Source organism: Nyctereutes procyonoides, unplaced genomic scaffold (assembly GCF_905146905.1).
Source record: "Nyctereutes procyonoides isolate TBG_1078 unplaced genomic scaffold, NYPRO_anot_genome, whole genome shotgun sequence".
NCBI lineage: Eukaryota > Metazoa > Chordata > Mammalia > Carnivora > Canidae > Nyctereutes > Nyctereutes procyonoides.
Window position 1 is genome coordinate 20,596,964 of NW_026575024.1, and position 15,138 is coordinate 20,612,101.

Below are 15,138 nucleotides of genomic sequence, written 5' to 3' on the forward strand. Positions count from 1 at the left end.
GCTGGGGGAAAGAAAATGCAACCATGCCATCTGTGCCTTGAATTCACGATCTCAGGGACGCCTGAAATATTTAAAACTATTAAAAAAAATTAAAGATCAGCGGTTGAGGGAGCATCTAACTTCGGTTCAGGGCATGATCCTGGGATCCGGATGGAATCCCACATCAGGCTCTTTGCAGGGAGCCTGCTTCTCCCTCTGCCTGTGTCTCTGCCTCTCTCTGTGTCTCTCATGAATAAATAAAATCTTTAAACAAAAAAAAAACCTGAAACCGGTTGTCTGTACTTGCTGTCTCTAGTTTTTCTCCCATTCTTTCTTGAACTGGTCCAAACAGGCTATGCCTCCACTGCTCAACTGAAATCTCTTGTCAAGATCATCAGCAGTGGGCAGCACCCGTGACCCAGCGGTTTAGTGCCGCCTTCAGCCCAGGTGTGATCCTGGGGTCCTGGGATCGAGTCCCATGTCGGGCTCTCTGCATGGAGCCTGCTTCTCCCTCCGCCTATGTCTCTGCCTCTCTCTGTGTGCCTGTCATGAATAAATGAATAAAATCTTTTAAAAAAATCATCAGGAACTCCATCACAGCGCTAAATCCAACAGTCAGTTTTCAGGCTACATTTTGTGTAGATGAGAAAGCAAATGCACGACTGTGACGTACTTCTTCATCAATCCAAGAGGTTAGCATTATTATTTGGAAACATAAACATATAAACATAAAATTGATGAATGCCCATTGTTACAAAGATACCTCTATTCTTCCCATCCTCTCCCTATCCCCAGCTTATCTGTGAAGTTTATCAAGCCTAAGTAAGAGGGCCTTCCATGTGTTCCTGCTCTGGCATCCAATATCCAGACGGATTCAAGAGAACACAGATCTCTATCCTCTTACAAGACACCATCAAACTTCTGCATACGATGAAGACAAGGCCCATGGTCTGGGGCTGTGCAACCACATAGCTTGTCAATGCCTCTATTACCAGAGGTAAAAAGTGATAATAACCAGAGTCTCACTTGCTGTAGTGTTGTAGAAGTGTGAAGCAGTATGCAGTATTTTACCAGGAGGAAAAGGACTGGGGTGGGGTGGCGGGGAAGAGGACAGGGCAGGTCGGTGTACTCCAAGAACAGAAGAGAGTAGTAGCCCTGCTACATAGAAATATATCACCAAACATTCAAAAGTGTGAAATAGGGACGCCTGGGTGGCTCAGTGATTAAGGTTCTGCCTTCAGCCCAGCACATGATCCTGGAGTCCTGAGATCGAGTCCCACATCGGGTTCCCTGCATGGAGCCTGCTTCCTCCTCTGCTTGTGTCTCTTCCTCTATCTCTCTCTCTCATGAATAAATAAAATCTTTTTTTAAAAAAAGTGTGAAATAATATATATATATATATATATATATATATGAGTTATTATGGGGCTCCTTGTTATTCTAAAGGGAACATTGGACAAAGCAAAAGTCATCCCCAACCACCCTTCTTTTCTTGAGTTTCTCGGATTCACCACCCCCCAGTCCAGAAAGATGTTTCCTCCATCTGAGCCCCCAGAGCTCCCTCTGCTTCAGGGGCCTCCCAGCAGAGCATTCTGTGGTGGGGACAGGCACCAGGAGCCCTTCGCTGCCCTCTGTCCCAGGGAACACTTCTTTGTGAATTCAAATCAACATAATTCAAGTGAGCTCACAGCAATGACCACAGCCACACTAGCAGGTGTTATTAAAAGGAATTTAATAATCTTAATTAAAAACTCTCAACAGTGAATTTTGTCACAGGCCTTGGCAGCTGGAAGCAACTCCAGGGGCATACCCCTTTGGGGCGTGGTCGAGTCACGGTCTTGGATCGAGGCCCACCACTGCCACATGGCAAGGAGCTAACTGGAAGTTACTTCAATACAATATCAAAGATCCGCGAGGATTTTTTTTAAAAAAGTTTTAAATATATTAGACTCTCTTGATTGCCATTTTTACACAAAGCTGCTGATACAGTATACAGAGTTTTAACTTTTTTTTTCACATAAAATACATTTTTCTTAAATGTTCTCTGTACATCAGTGGCTTCTGGTCTGGTGAATTATTGCGGAGGGCTGGGGGTCTGCAGACTTTTCCTCAGCGCGCAGAGCCAGGCCCCCGCACCGCGGCACTTGCAATGCCCGTGGGAAGCAGGCCCTCTGGAGAACCGGCTAACAAGAGCCTCCTGTCAAGGAGAGGCCTACAGCTTCTGGCAAAGGGGGTCACTTCTGCAGAGTCAACCACTGACCACATGACCCTTTCCTCTTGTGTGCACTGGGGTGGGGGAGGCTGTCCCCAGGCCACAATAGCAAGAGTTAAATACAGTCCTTCTGGGTATCTTGTAAAAACTGCACTTCTTGAAAGTGCCCCAGTATCCTGCTTTGGGAAAGCAAGTGGGAGAGAGAGAGCTCAAGATCAAAAGGCATCTGACATCAATCACCAAAATCTTACTACAAAGCCAGCAAGCTGCGGTGGGGTAGGACAGGGGACACCCCCTTGTTTGTGTCCCTAAGCCCAGTGAAATTGACCAAACAGTGCAGAGCAGTTTAATCACTGCTACATCTTTGATGGAGAATTATATCCTGAACTCTTCAGTAGATCTGGGCTTATTCAACTTCCCTGAGCTACTGGCCGGAAACTCACTATCTCATGATGGCCACCAATTTTCAGTGGTTTGGGGGCACAGAGTGGGGGAGCAAAGGCCAGAGCTCACAGTGAGCCACGTGGCACATGCTCTGGAAGTGGCCTCCTTTAATCGGCCAGGAACTGCCACCAGACCTGGTCTCACGGGGAGCTGGGCATCTGGTAGACCTCGCTAGCTTTCTTCCAGCTCCTTGCTCCACACTTCCCAGGAGGAGAGGCAGACACACGAGGAAAGCCTTCAGCATTAAGGGAGAAGCTACTCGCCTCCCATTAGCCATCAGTGGGGCAGGACGACTCCATGATAAATGAGCAAAAATGAGTTTCACAACCTGAGACACATTTGGCAGCAAATTCCAGACTGTTCTTCTACATACTGACCTCCAACTGCTATTACACAATGCCCCAAAGACACTGGCCTGAAGGCCGCTATATCAGAAAGTTCCAAATAGACTTGCAATGGTGTCTCCCTAGAACTCCAGACCCAGAATCTGCATTTAATGACAAATGTCATCCAGGGTAGGCCATGGCAGTAGCTTCCTTGCCCCAGGGTTTCGTACTCTAGGGAGTCTAGGAGCTAGAAACTGGATTGAAGCAGGACCAGGATGAGGTCACTCTGTCTCAAGTGAATTGAATGGGCCTGCTGATACCTGTGGTCCTTAAGGAATGAAAACTGTAAAACCCAGTCTCCTCAGCCTGTCTCATTCCTCCGTTATCCCCAGAACCTAACAGAGTGCCTGATGTGTCTCAGCTACTCAATAAATGACATGAGCAAATAAATGAAACACCGTGACCCCACCTTGTTCCTTGGCATCAAGGAGACCCACAGGAAAAGCTCCCCAGGAAGCCCTAATGAGGAATGGCTTACCCCGGCTGCAAATGAGGGCTAAAATGCCCGTGAGTCTGCAGGTGGCTCCTGTCAGGGAATCAGCGGGATTCCCGGCCTTCTAGATGGGAGATGAATGGCCCAGGAGGCAACAAGTGAGGGGAAAGGAAGGAACAGCCAGAAGCACTCAGAGTGGGTAATACGTGCCTCCAGTCTCCAGCTCCTGAGCACAGCACCCTCCTAGGAGTGTATGGCTTCCCTTGGCACTCTTCTGCTTACAGCTTATGTTGGCTCAAGAGGAATTCAGGGTCAGTCTAATCTGAACACTATTTTAAAGCCAAAAGTATGTGTGTTCTGGATCACCTCTGCCCTGCTGCAGCTCGAGGCTGACGTGATGGAGAGTCTGTCCCAGACACCAGGAACATGGGAGGCACCATGCCTACCTGTCTGCAGTCTCCTGAGCTGCTCCTCCACCCTCGACCAGATCTGTCCCGGAGCTGGGGCTGGTGCTGTGACCCTCCCTGCACCCAGGAGCCATTGGGTCGACAGTGACTCCACCGAGCCCTCTGCCCTCTGGTCCAGCTAGCTGCCCTGCTCCTTGGGAAAGCATCAGCCAGGGCTCCTGGGATCCAACTCCCTCTCTGGGCTAGGGGGCCATGGAGGCCACAGTGGGGACTGAAACTGATAAGCAGCAGACCCCATTACTAGAACTGTGGCACAAGGGAGGCTCCTCCAGCCCCCTGGCCCGGGTGCCCCTCAGGGAGAATTTCGCATAGGCTCAGAAGGAAGAAGATTAGAGGGAACCCAGAGCTGTCCCCAAATCCCAGAATCTGGGCCTAGGGGACCATTTCAGAGCTCTAAGGAGGTAGTTTTAGGACAAATAAAAGGCGCACAGAGCAGGGAATAAACCCACTGTTTATTAAGTACACCAGTAGGATCGACTGAGCCTATGGACAGTACCCAACTCATGGGCAGCAATTTCAGGGGGGCTCTTGAGAAATTACAGTAGAGAGGTGGTGGGCAGGGTCTGGGAGACCATTGGGCCATGCTGAGGCCCAACCACCCACACCACTGCTCTCCAGAATGTAATGCAGGCTATGGGCCATGGGCACCTTGGATTTGCAGCCGGGGGGTGTCACCACTCCCACAGGAGCAGGCTGGGAGCAGTCCCTGGGCCAGGCAGGATCTCACAAGGGCCACCAAACTTGTCTCCCCAAGCATTCCAGAAAAGGCAAAGCTGGGCCAGGGGTCCCACGCATTTACACTGGGAGGAGTGGGGGGTCCCAGGGGTCCCTCACCTCCCTGCTCCCTCTGATGGCTTAGGCTGAGGAAGGCTGCTGACAGAGGCTGCACTGAAACCACCTGAATATTCACAAAGATCGCCCAGGGCACTTGAAGTAATTAACACCAACTCCCTCCTCGTCCTGGAAAGCCCTTCTAACGCAAGCTCCTCCCTCAGCTCTGTGCTTCCAACACCAGCCAGTCAACCTAGTGATCATGACGCTCTCCAGGAAAGAAAGCAAGGAAGCATTCAGTCACCTCCCACCTGGTGTTTTGCAGCCTACAAGAATTCTTTTAACAAATGCACTTCAGGACACACTAATTCGATTCCCCCTCCTCTCCAATTTTTGATACTTCCATCCAAACGTAAAATGTGATTTGGATTATTCCAGGGATGGAAGAGCCTGGTGCTCCCCCCTCGGCCTCCGGGTGGTCACACAGCTGGCTCCCGGCATGGGCCAGGCTGTGGGGAGCAGGCCACTGCCCATCTCATGGACCCATGTGGGTTCATACCTCCCTCTGATCCAAGAGCGGACCTCCTGCTCCTTCCGGATGTGGACGGTGGCCCCAATCCCGGACTCCGAGTAGGACTGTGGGTCTCCGCTCAGCAGGCCCCCTTCCCTGCTAAAGCCACGTTGGCAGTGGTGATGAAACTGAGTCAGCCTTCATCCTTTGGAGAAGAGCCCATAAATGATCAGTCCCACCTGCTTCCCATGAGCCCAGCTGGGTCATTCCTACACATGGCTGAGCGTGTGCATGTGTGTGTGCGCGTGTGCGTGTGCACACGCTGATATGTGATATGCGGGTACTGGTCCAGAGAAGCCTTTACCGACAACAGAACTGGAATCCCAGCCCCCCCTCCCAAAATCTGACAGCAGGGTGAGTCAGGAAGCCACTATGGGCCTTGTTTCTGATGGCAGACAATGCAGCAAGAAGCAGAACCGCGGGAAGTGGCGATGCTACGGGCCGCTGGCTGAGAGGTGGGGTCAGCGTTCCTCTGGAAAGCAGAGCCCACCTCCCCACAAGCTGCCCTCTGATGTCTCCCCAGCTGGGGCCGCTGGGTGGGCCTGGATTCCAGAGACCCTCCCCCGAAGCATCTCTCTCCTCCGTCGCACAGAGACTAGGAGATGCGGCAGCAACCATGGACTTTCTCCTCCATCTCCTCCATGGGGGCCTTGAACTTCAGGAGCGGGGGGTCTCCGCTGGTGACCGTGTAATATACCGACGTTCCGTTGCTGCTGTACGGGGAAGTTCTGCCTCCGATCAAGGGGGCCTTGCCTTCGCTGCTGCTCTCGCCCGTCCTGGCCATGCTGCTGCCCAGGTGGGTGCTCAGGAACGGGTGGCTGAGCAGCTTGGCCGCAGCCCGCTGCCGCTTCAGCTCCAGAAGCGTCTGGGGGCTCTGTTCCTTGTAGCCACTCCAGGGAGGGGTGGCATCGGCCATGCCGGGGCTGCCATAGGCCATGTTGTAGTCAGGCACCTCGTGCACCTTCCAGACGTCCCCGTTGGACAGCGCATACTGGTAGGTGCTGACCGGAGCCCGGAGGCCGTTCTCAACAGGCCCATCCATTTCACTTCGTGGGATCTTGGTGGAAAACTCAGAGAGCAGCACGGGCTTCTCCAGCCGGGGGTTCTGAGGGGGGAGAAGGACAACATTACCGGCCGGTTAGAGGACCTGAACCCACTCCCCACTTGCATCTCTGCTGAGGGCATTCTTGTCTGGACCTGTCCTACCTCTCTTTGCCCAACTGGGCTGATTGGACCTCCATTCTGCTTCAGGGACTTGCCAATCTATGTGTGCTAGTAAAGCAGAGTGATCCCCATCCTTGCTGCAGGGGCTGGACCATGACCCCCGGGACTGGCCAGTCTACATGCTCACTGCAGGAATTGGTTCTTTTTTTTTTTTTTTAAGACTTTATTTATTCATGAGACACAGAGAGAGAGAGAGAGTCAGAGACAGAGGCAGAGGAGAAGCAAGCTCCATGCAGGGAGCCCGATGTGGGACTCGATCCCAGGATCCCGGGATCACAACCTGAGCCAAAGACAGATGCTCAACCACTAAGCCACCTAGTAGCCCAGGAATTGGTTCTTGACTGAAAGTGATTCCATGAAACTCCACCCTGGGACTTGGCCAGAACAATCGAGAAAGAGAAGTTCTATCTGTGCAGAGCTGGAGGGTGGTGAGAATGATGGAAGTGGGAGGCTGGGGAGACTGCATGTCAAAGGGTCTGCCTGACAGTGACGTTGACATGAAGGGGAACCCAAGGGGTGCACTCGGAGCCCCAGGATCCAGCTGGTCCCAGACTCTGCAGCTACATGAGCCGAAAAAACCCTGTTTTGTGTCAACCAATTTTAGCTGAGTTTTTGGTCACTTGCAATCTTTCCTCTGTACTCACGGCAAATACCCACTCCAAACAGCAGAGATTCTAACCCAGAAATCCCTGGATAACAAGAGCTTTCACAGACTAGAAACTAAAAGGTAGCAACATGTGGTGATCACAAAAATGTAAAGCACAGTAAAACTCACCATAAATGAAGTCAAAGACACATTTTAAAAAACTACAACATATGTGACAGAAAAGGGACTAATTTCCCAAATAAACAAGAACTCTTAAGAGTCCGTTTCAAAAAGCCCAACTCCGCAAGAGAAAAAAACCAACAAAAGACACTGATGTGCAGCTCAGAGCAATGATAATAATAATAATTATTATTAAACATATGCTATTATGTTTATAGCATATAAACACGGGAGAAAATATTCAACCTCACTCATAATTAATTACATAAAAATTAAAGCAACAAAATCTTTTTACCTATCACATTGACAAATATTTTATTTTATTTTTTTTGACAAATATTTTAAAAATGTGTTATGACTCAGTGTTGGCAAGAGTGTAGGAAAACAGGCAGGTACCGAAATTGCCACAATCTCTCTGGAGGAGAGTATCACATCATCCTCCACCCCGGCCCCCCTAAAATTCATTTTTTAAGGAAGAATGTATACCTTGCACCAGCAAGCCAATTACTAGGACTTCATTTCAGAGATATATGTTCCCTTAGGGGAGAAAAGCCTGAAAGTCACCATTAGGCAGGTGGTAAATTATGGCAAGTACTTGTCCTAGAATGTTCTGCATCTGGGAAAAAGAATGAAGGCAATCTTCCTGTGCTGACTCATGATTCCAAGAATCTCCATTTCTTGGAAAGATCTCCAAGAAATCTACAATTGGGTTAGAACATGGTAAGGTGAGGGGCACTTTCCATAGCAAGACTCCTTTTATGTGTGCATATTCTTTCTGTTTTTAAATGGCTCCTTTGAGCTATTCAGGCAGAGCCATGATGCCACATTTGGGGCATCTTTTTTTCAGTTTGAATTTTTGTTATCTATTTTCTTTACTTCCGGAATGGCCCTAGAAAAGACCATTCTTCATTGTCTAAATCAGTGCTTCTTTAACTCAATGTGGATATGAGTCACCTGTGCCTCTTGTTAAAATGCACATGCTGAATCACCAGGTCTGGGTTGGGACTTGAATTTCAGAGTTTCTAACAATCTCCGGACGATGATTTGACTAGCAGGGATCTAAGACACTGGTTCTCAGTTTTGGATGCACATTAGAATCACCATGGGGAGTTAGAAACACATGTACAATGACAATCTGGAAAGGGTATGTTGTGTGATTCCCACTCTATGACACCTGGAAAATGCAAAAACCATGGAGACAGTAAAAAGATCACTGGTTGTAGGGGACTCAGGGGAGGGAGGGAGGGATAGCGAGAGTGAAAGTATTCTGTATGAAACTTTAATGATAGATGTAGGACATTACACATTCGTCAACATCCACAGAATGTGTAACACCAAGGGTAAACCCTAACGTAAACTACGGACTTCACTTAATAATCATGTATCAATATTGTTCATCAATGATAATATACCTACTACACTAATGCAAGATGTTAATACCAGTGGAAATCAGGGGACATGATGATGGGGCAGTGTGGAAACTGTATGTACTTCATACATATTTTCTATAAACTACAACTGCTCCAAAAAAATCAAGTCTATAATTTTTTTAAAAAATACATAAATACAATACCTGGGCCCAAAGCACAAAGATTCAGATGTCATTAGTCTAGGTAGCAACCAAGACATCAGAATTTTTTAAAAAACAAAAACAAAAACACCTCCCCAGGTGATTTTCTTGCACAGTTAAGTTTGTGAACCACTGGTTTAAGAGATCAGGCTATTGGGATCATTCCTGAGCTTTGTACCATACCAGGGAGTCAGCTCTGCCAAAGTAGGTACAGGGCTGAACAAAACAGCCCTGTCAGCTAACCGGATAGAGTCTTGGCAGAAACCTGACTTGCGGGTCAGACTGAGCACACTCCCTTAGATGAGTGGTTTTCAAATTCTTGTGTGCATCCGAATCCCCTGGAGGGTTAGTTAAAACACGAGATGCTGGTTAAACCCAGAGCCCAGAGTTTATGATTCAGTACATCTGGGATAGGGCCAGAGAATTCACATTTCTAACAAGTTCCCGGGTGCTGCTGCTACTGCTGCTCCAGGGACCACACTTTGAGAATGTCTACCTTAGGGCAGCCCTGGTGGCGCAGCGGTTTAGCGCCGCCTCCTTCCCAGGGCGTGATCCTGGAGGTCCAGGATCGAGTCCCACGTCGGGCTCCCTGCATGGAGCCTGCTTCTCCCTCTGCCTATCTCTCTGCCTGTCTCTCTCTCTGAATGAATAAATAAGTAAGTAAGTAAGTAAGTAAGTAAGTAAGTAAGTAAATAAATAAATAAATAAATAAATAAATAAATCTTTAAAAAAAAGAGAGAGAGAGAGAATGTCTACCTTAGAGACTATCACAGCCTTGCTAAAGCCTAGAAAGGGGTAAGTAGGAAAAAGGAAGGCGCTCCAGGCCTTGTAGCTGTTCCTTGCAATCTCCTTGGTTTCTCCCAGGACGAGACCAGGATCTGGGGCTCTGGTCCCTGACAGTTGCCCTTGTGGTTGGACTGAACGACTGGGTGACTGGCCTGAAGCTCAGAGCCCCTTCCTTCTTCTTTGCTTTGCAAAGTAACCCCTCTGTTTGCCTTCTACCTAACCCCCAAGCAAACCACACCCTTGATGAGGAAGCCATAGAAGTTAACAACAAACTCAGGCCTCTGCTTCCCACCCCATCCCCTGCAGGGCTAATGATTTATGCGGCTTCCATGCCAACGAGCACTTCTGGCAGAGTCCTGGGCCTGTGAGATCTGAACAAACACAGGGGCAGGTGTGGAGGAGGAGCTGCTTCTGTGCGGATGTCTTTAAGAATCTCAGTCTCTCCCACAGATCACTAAGGAAAAGAGAAAAAACCCAACCGCAAGGGGCAAAAGAACAAACACTACACATAAGAAGATAAGCAGACGGCCAATAAGTACATGAAAATGCGTTCGATGTCGTCCACCATCAGGGAGATACAGATTTAAAATGTGAGCTAGCACAGCAAGCCTGCCAGGATGGCTCGGATGAACAGGGATGAGTGCACACTGAGGGTCGGCAGGAGGAGCTCAAATAGGATTTAGTGGGAGAGCGGAGAGAGTACAGTCACCCTGGAAAATTGCTTGGCAATATCTCTAGTAGCCTCCCCATGACTCATTCTGCATTCCTGAGTATGCAATCCTACAGAAAATAGGGCTTATGCCCACTGAAAAATATGGATAAGAATGTTTTGAGCAGCTTTATTCAAAATAGCCCCGAATTTGGAACCCAAATATCCAGCAAGATGGACATGAACATCTACAATTAAACAACAGAACTAAACACAGTTAAACAACAGAACTCTCCAGAGCAATGAAAAGCAATGAACTACTGCTAGGGGTCTGCACAGTGGGGAAGGCAGTCAGCTACAAAAGACCTCACACCACCTGGGTCCATTCACATGCAGGTGCCTTGGGAACCCCTTTCCTGCTCAAAGGTAAACAGTGGCTACCGTTGGGGTGGGAAGACACCACCCCCATAGAGAATGTGGGAGCTTTCTGGGGATTTGGAAGGGCTCTACACATTCACCAGAGGCCACCCATTTATAAAAGTTCACTGAAAAATCCATGCAAGATTTGTGTGCTGTCCCTAAATTCAGCGCGCTCACAAAGAGAAGATAAATAAAGCATGGCTGGAAGACATCTGAAATGTGATGTGATTTCAGTCCGCAGCGCTCTTTTCTCCCCAAACCCTGGAGCTCAGGGACCAGGAAGAACGAAGCCTCCAAGGGGCCGGCTCCATCCCCAGCCAGGGCTTTGATTGGATTCCCTTGGGTGGGCACCTTCCCGGGCTGGTGACAAGCCTGCAGGTGACCTCTCTGTCCCAGCTGGGGAGCAGGGTCCCGCTGAGACACGCGGGTGCGCTGGGCTAGTCTGTGTGCATCCCGCCAGAGCAGTACTCTCTAGAAATGTTGTCAGCTGCTCATGGTTGGTGGCAGTTCCAAAAAGGCAGATACTGCTGGGATGGTCAGCCTCATCCTTTTCATCCCCAGCAATTCTGCTCTGGCCACAAACCGGCTGGCCCCCAAGCCACAAGACAGCAGCCACGCATGAAACCTGAGTGTGCCGATACCAAATCAAATAGCACCCTCCCCAAATTCACGGCCACACCACACCTCCAAATGTGATGTTTGTTGGAGGCATCTTTGCAGATGTAATACATTGAGACCAAGTCAAACTGGATTAGGGTGGGCGCTAATCCAGTGACCACTGTCTTTCTAAGAAGAGAAAACAGAGACACAGACACAAGGAAGAAGGCCATGTGGCGATGGAAGCAGAGACTGGAGTCACGTGAGCAAAAGCCAGGGAATGCCTGAGCCATGGGAACTGGGAGAGATGCCTGGCACAGATTCCCTTTCAGAGCCCCCAGAAGCAACCCTGGTGACACGTTGATTTTAGACTTCTGGCCTCCAGAACTCCAGAACTTCTGTTCTGAGCCACTGAGTTTGTGGTAATGCGATACAGCGGTCCTCGGAAACCAACACGGCATCCCCATAAGAAAGCAGTCCAAGGCCCAGACCACTGGCTACCACTGGACCCGGCTTCTTAGAGCCCCTATCAATACCCTACTCCATTTTTCAAAAAAAGTTTCTTCCAACCAGATGTACACAATTCTCAACGTCGTGTTCTGTTCCCCACCCCCCTCAAAAAAAAGTTCAGTGCCTTTAGTGCCCAGGGTGGCTGTCATACCGAACCTCTCTTCTGGGAAGCCCAGAACCAGATTTGGCAGTTACTTCCTGTCCGTTATGAGACCATATGGGGTGCCAAACCTCCCAGCTCTGACTCCCACACCCCCAGGACTGCCTCATTAACCATGGGAGCCACCAGCATCAACGGAGATCCAGCTGGTGTAAGGGCACTGCCCAGCTACCCGCCCTCTGAAGGCTCCGAGATGAAGAGGTCAAGACCAGGTAGGGGCCATGTCCTCCTCCCAAGTCATCAGCTGGCACTGAGGCAGGGCGCCAAGCCACTCACTGGGTCCTTATTCTCTTGGTCTGTCCTGGGCTCCCTGACATCTCCGTTGTAGGTGGAGGTCCGCTGGTCCTCTGCGGTGCTCCGCTGCTGCCACAGGATGGCCTCTCCCTCATACTCTTTCCTGTACAGGTTGGTCCTGTCCGACAGGCTGGCTCGACGCACCACCTTCCTGAGGGGAGAGAGGAGGTGCTGGAGGGCTGTGCCCAGGGGACCACAGGTAGGAGCACCCCGCGGGGACCACAGCCGGCCTGCCCTGACTCACCCACGGCTCCCCGCACTAGACGTCCTCCGGCTCAAGGATGACTTGTGTCTCAGCTGCGACTTCATGATCACATCATGCTTGTGTTTGAGCTCCAACAGCAAGACTTTGAACTCCTCCTCCTCACACAGGTCTGAAGGGGTAGAGGAGAGTGTTGTGGGGAGCACTGCAGGGGCCAGGGGCCCCCAAGGGCCCTCCAGGCTACAGGAGCTGCCACCCCCACGCATTGAAAACTCCCAGCATCTTTTGGGGGCATCCAAGGAGGGCAGTAAACAATGCCGGCCTCACTTTCTGGGCCACCCCAATCCTTAGAGAATAAGAACAGGAAGCCTGGAGTCTATATAGTCATAGCTCCTAAGGCTCTCAGCTATGACAAAAAGATCCATCCACCTCCAGTAGTTTCCAGTGGGAGTCAGTGATATAAGAAGTATCAAAAGAAACAAGCAGGTGCTCTGTGTCGCCCAAGCCAAAACTTCTATATATATTTCAAATCATATATACCTACCCACTCAATCCATCCAATCCCTCCAGTCATCTATCCACCTACTCACTGACCCAACCATCCATCCATAGACTCATCCCCTATCCTCCCCCATTCACTGATCCATCCATCTACTTATCCATACATGTATGTATCCATCCAACCAGCTGTCCATCTGTATGTTAATCTACCCTTTATTAATTTATCCATTCATCCTTTGACCCATCCATACACCAATCTACCACCTGGCCAACTATATATTTATCCAATTATCACACTATTCATCAAATAATTAATGAGTACCTATGTGTAACTAGGTTTGATGCTGGACTTACCTATTGGCATCTCATCCATGGATGTCCTAGCACTGAGACTGGCCCCGTGGGACACCAATAGCTCTGCCATCTGCATCTGCAACAACAGGAAGAAGCCCACATTCCCCCTGGGCTCAAAAAGCCTAGGAGGTAGAGAGAGTGCCCAAGGTTTCTCGGCATATGGCATAAAGAATGATGAGGCAAAGCCAGTTCCCAAGGAAGGCTCTGCACCCTGGAGCCAGGAATACTGGCAACACAATGGACTTGACACCTCCTCCAGCATGCCTGGATCATGCCAAGGGATAGTAGAAGGAGTCAGCTGTAAATCTAGAGCTGCCAGGTATCTAAGAAGGGGCTAAAAAAGCTGCAATCAGACTTTTATATCTGGGGAATGAAGGGAGAAACTGCTTATCAGGAATGTGCAGAATTTTCTAATTTGGCAAATGTGATTATTATCTTCTTAGGATACAACTTCTTAAATGTTTTTATAAACTTTCTAGGTCTTTTCCGGTCCCACAAACTAGCTGTAGTGCACACCTTAAGTGGGTCTTGTGAACCAACTGCCAGCCCAAAGCACAGTGGGTGGGTCCCATCTGCCCACCCTCACCACCCCACTGCTGAGAGTTACCTGTCCCCAGAAGGCAGCCGCATGCAGAGGCTCCCAGCCATCCCAGTCCTTCACGTCCACGCGCACCCCATGGTCCAGGAGGAGCTCAGCTGCCCGCAGGTATCCATTGGCTCCAGCTATGTGCAGCTGAAGGACAGGGGGAAAGTGAGCATTTCCTATGGGCACCAGTCCCACTTCTGTAAGTGGGACAGCCCTCTTCCCAACCCAAATCCCAGCTCATTCCCGGGGATAGGAGAATGGGATATTCTCCTAGAATGAGGGAGAAATTCAGGCACGTTGCAAAGTATTATTAAGGCCACTCTTCATCCTGTGGTTGGCCTGAGAGCCCCTGTGGCTAAAGCAATGGCATTTACTGAGTCCCTACTGTGTGCTGAGCTCTGAGGAAGGGGTTTCAGAGGCCCGACGCGGTGGTTTTAAAATGTCTACAAATTCTTTGACATACTTCCCTTAAAGATGAAGTTTAATTCCTCTTGCCTTGAGTGTGGGCCAGAACAAGTGACTCAGTTCTAACAAGTAGGACATTGTGAAGTGGTGGTGTATGATTTCTGAGGTGAGGTCATTAGAGGCATCACTGCTTCTAACTTATGCTCTCTTGGATCAATCACTCTAGAATAAAATGGCTGTCATGTAGTACAGACCCTTCAGCAGCTCTAAGGAGAGCCCGTAAGGAGGTGAAACACTGAGGCCTCCTGCCGATAGCCAGCACTAACTGGCCAGCCATGTGAGAGCACCATTTTGGAAGTGGGTCTTCCAGTCTTGGTCAAGTCTTCAGATGTCTGCAGCCTCATGAGAGACCCCAAGCCAGAGCCACGCAGCTAAGCTGTTCTCAATTCCCTAACCACAGAAAACCAGGTGAGATAATAAATAATTATTATTGCTTCAAGAGGCTAAATTTGGGGTCATTCATTACACAATTGGCAACCAGTACCTCCAATAAAGGAAAGTCTCATGTTGAGGCCACAACTCCTCTACCTGAAACCATTCCAGGCCTCTGGTGATGGGACCCCACCCTGTGGACCTCACTTGTCCCATCTGCTTGATCTCCAGAAAGTCCACAAAGCATTTAGCACATGACAGACCCTCAGTTGGTGATCAACATTCTCAGAGAGTCGTGAGTGATGACAAGGTACACCATGGGACCATGTGAAGGAGTAAGGAGACAAGGTAAAGAGAAACCAACTGCCCAGCCGAGGTGGGAGGCAGAGGTGAGAGCCCACGGAGGCCAGCAGAAGGCT

The 15,138-nt window shown here is 49.5% G+C and overlaps 1 protein-coding gene across 2 annotated transcripts in view; it reads right to left on the reverse strand.

Moving 5' to 3' along the window:
• Window positions 1-1,709: 1,709 nt before the first annotated feature.
• Window positions 1,710-15,138, reverse strand: part of PPP1R16B (protein phosphatase 1 regulatory subunit 16B) — a 93,037-nt gene continuing 79,608 nt past the window's right edge. The window contains exons 7-11 of one of the 2 annotated variants that reach the window (XM_055307577.1): window positions 13,904-14,029; window positions 13,297-13,372; window positions 12,484-12,613; window positions 12,222-12,390; window positions 1,710-6,368 (exon numbers count right to left, since the gene is read on the reverse strand). In XM_055307577.1, coding sequence (XP_055163552.1) covers window positions 5,859-6,368; window positions 12,222-12,390; window positions 12,484-12,613; window positions 13,297-13,372; window positions 13,904-14,029 — 1,011 coding nt within the window. In that variant the 3' untranslated portion in view covers window positions 1,710-5,858. The remainder of the gene's footprint in view (window positions 6,369-12,221; window positions 12,391-12,483; window positions 12,614-13,296; window positions 13,373-13,903; window positions 14,030-15,138) is intronic. The other variant, XM_055307585.1, reaches the window with a different exon arrangement.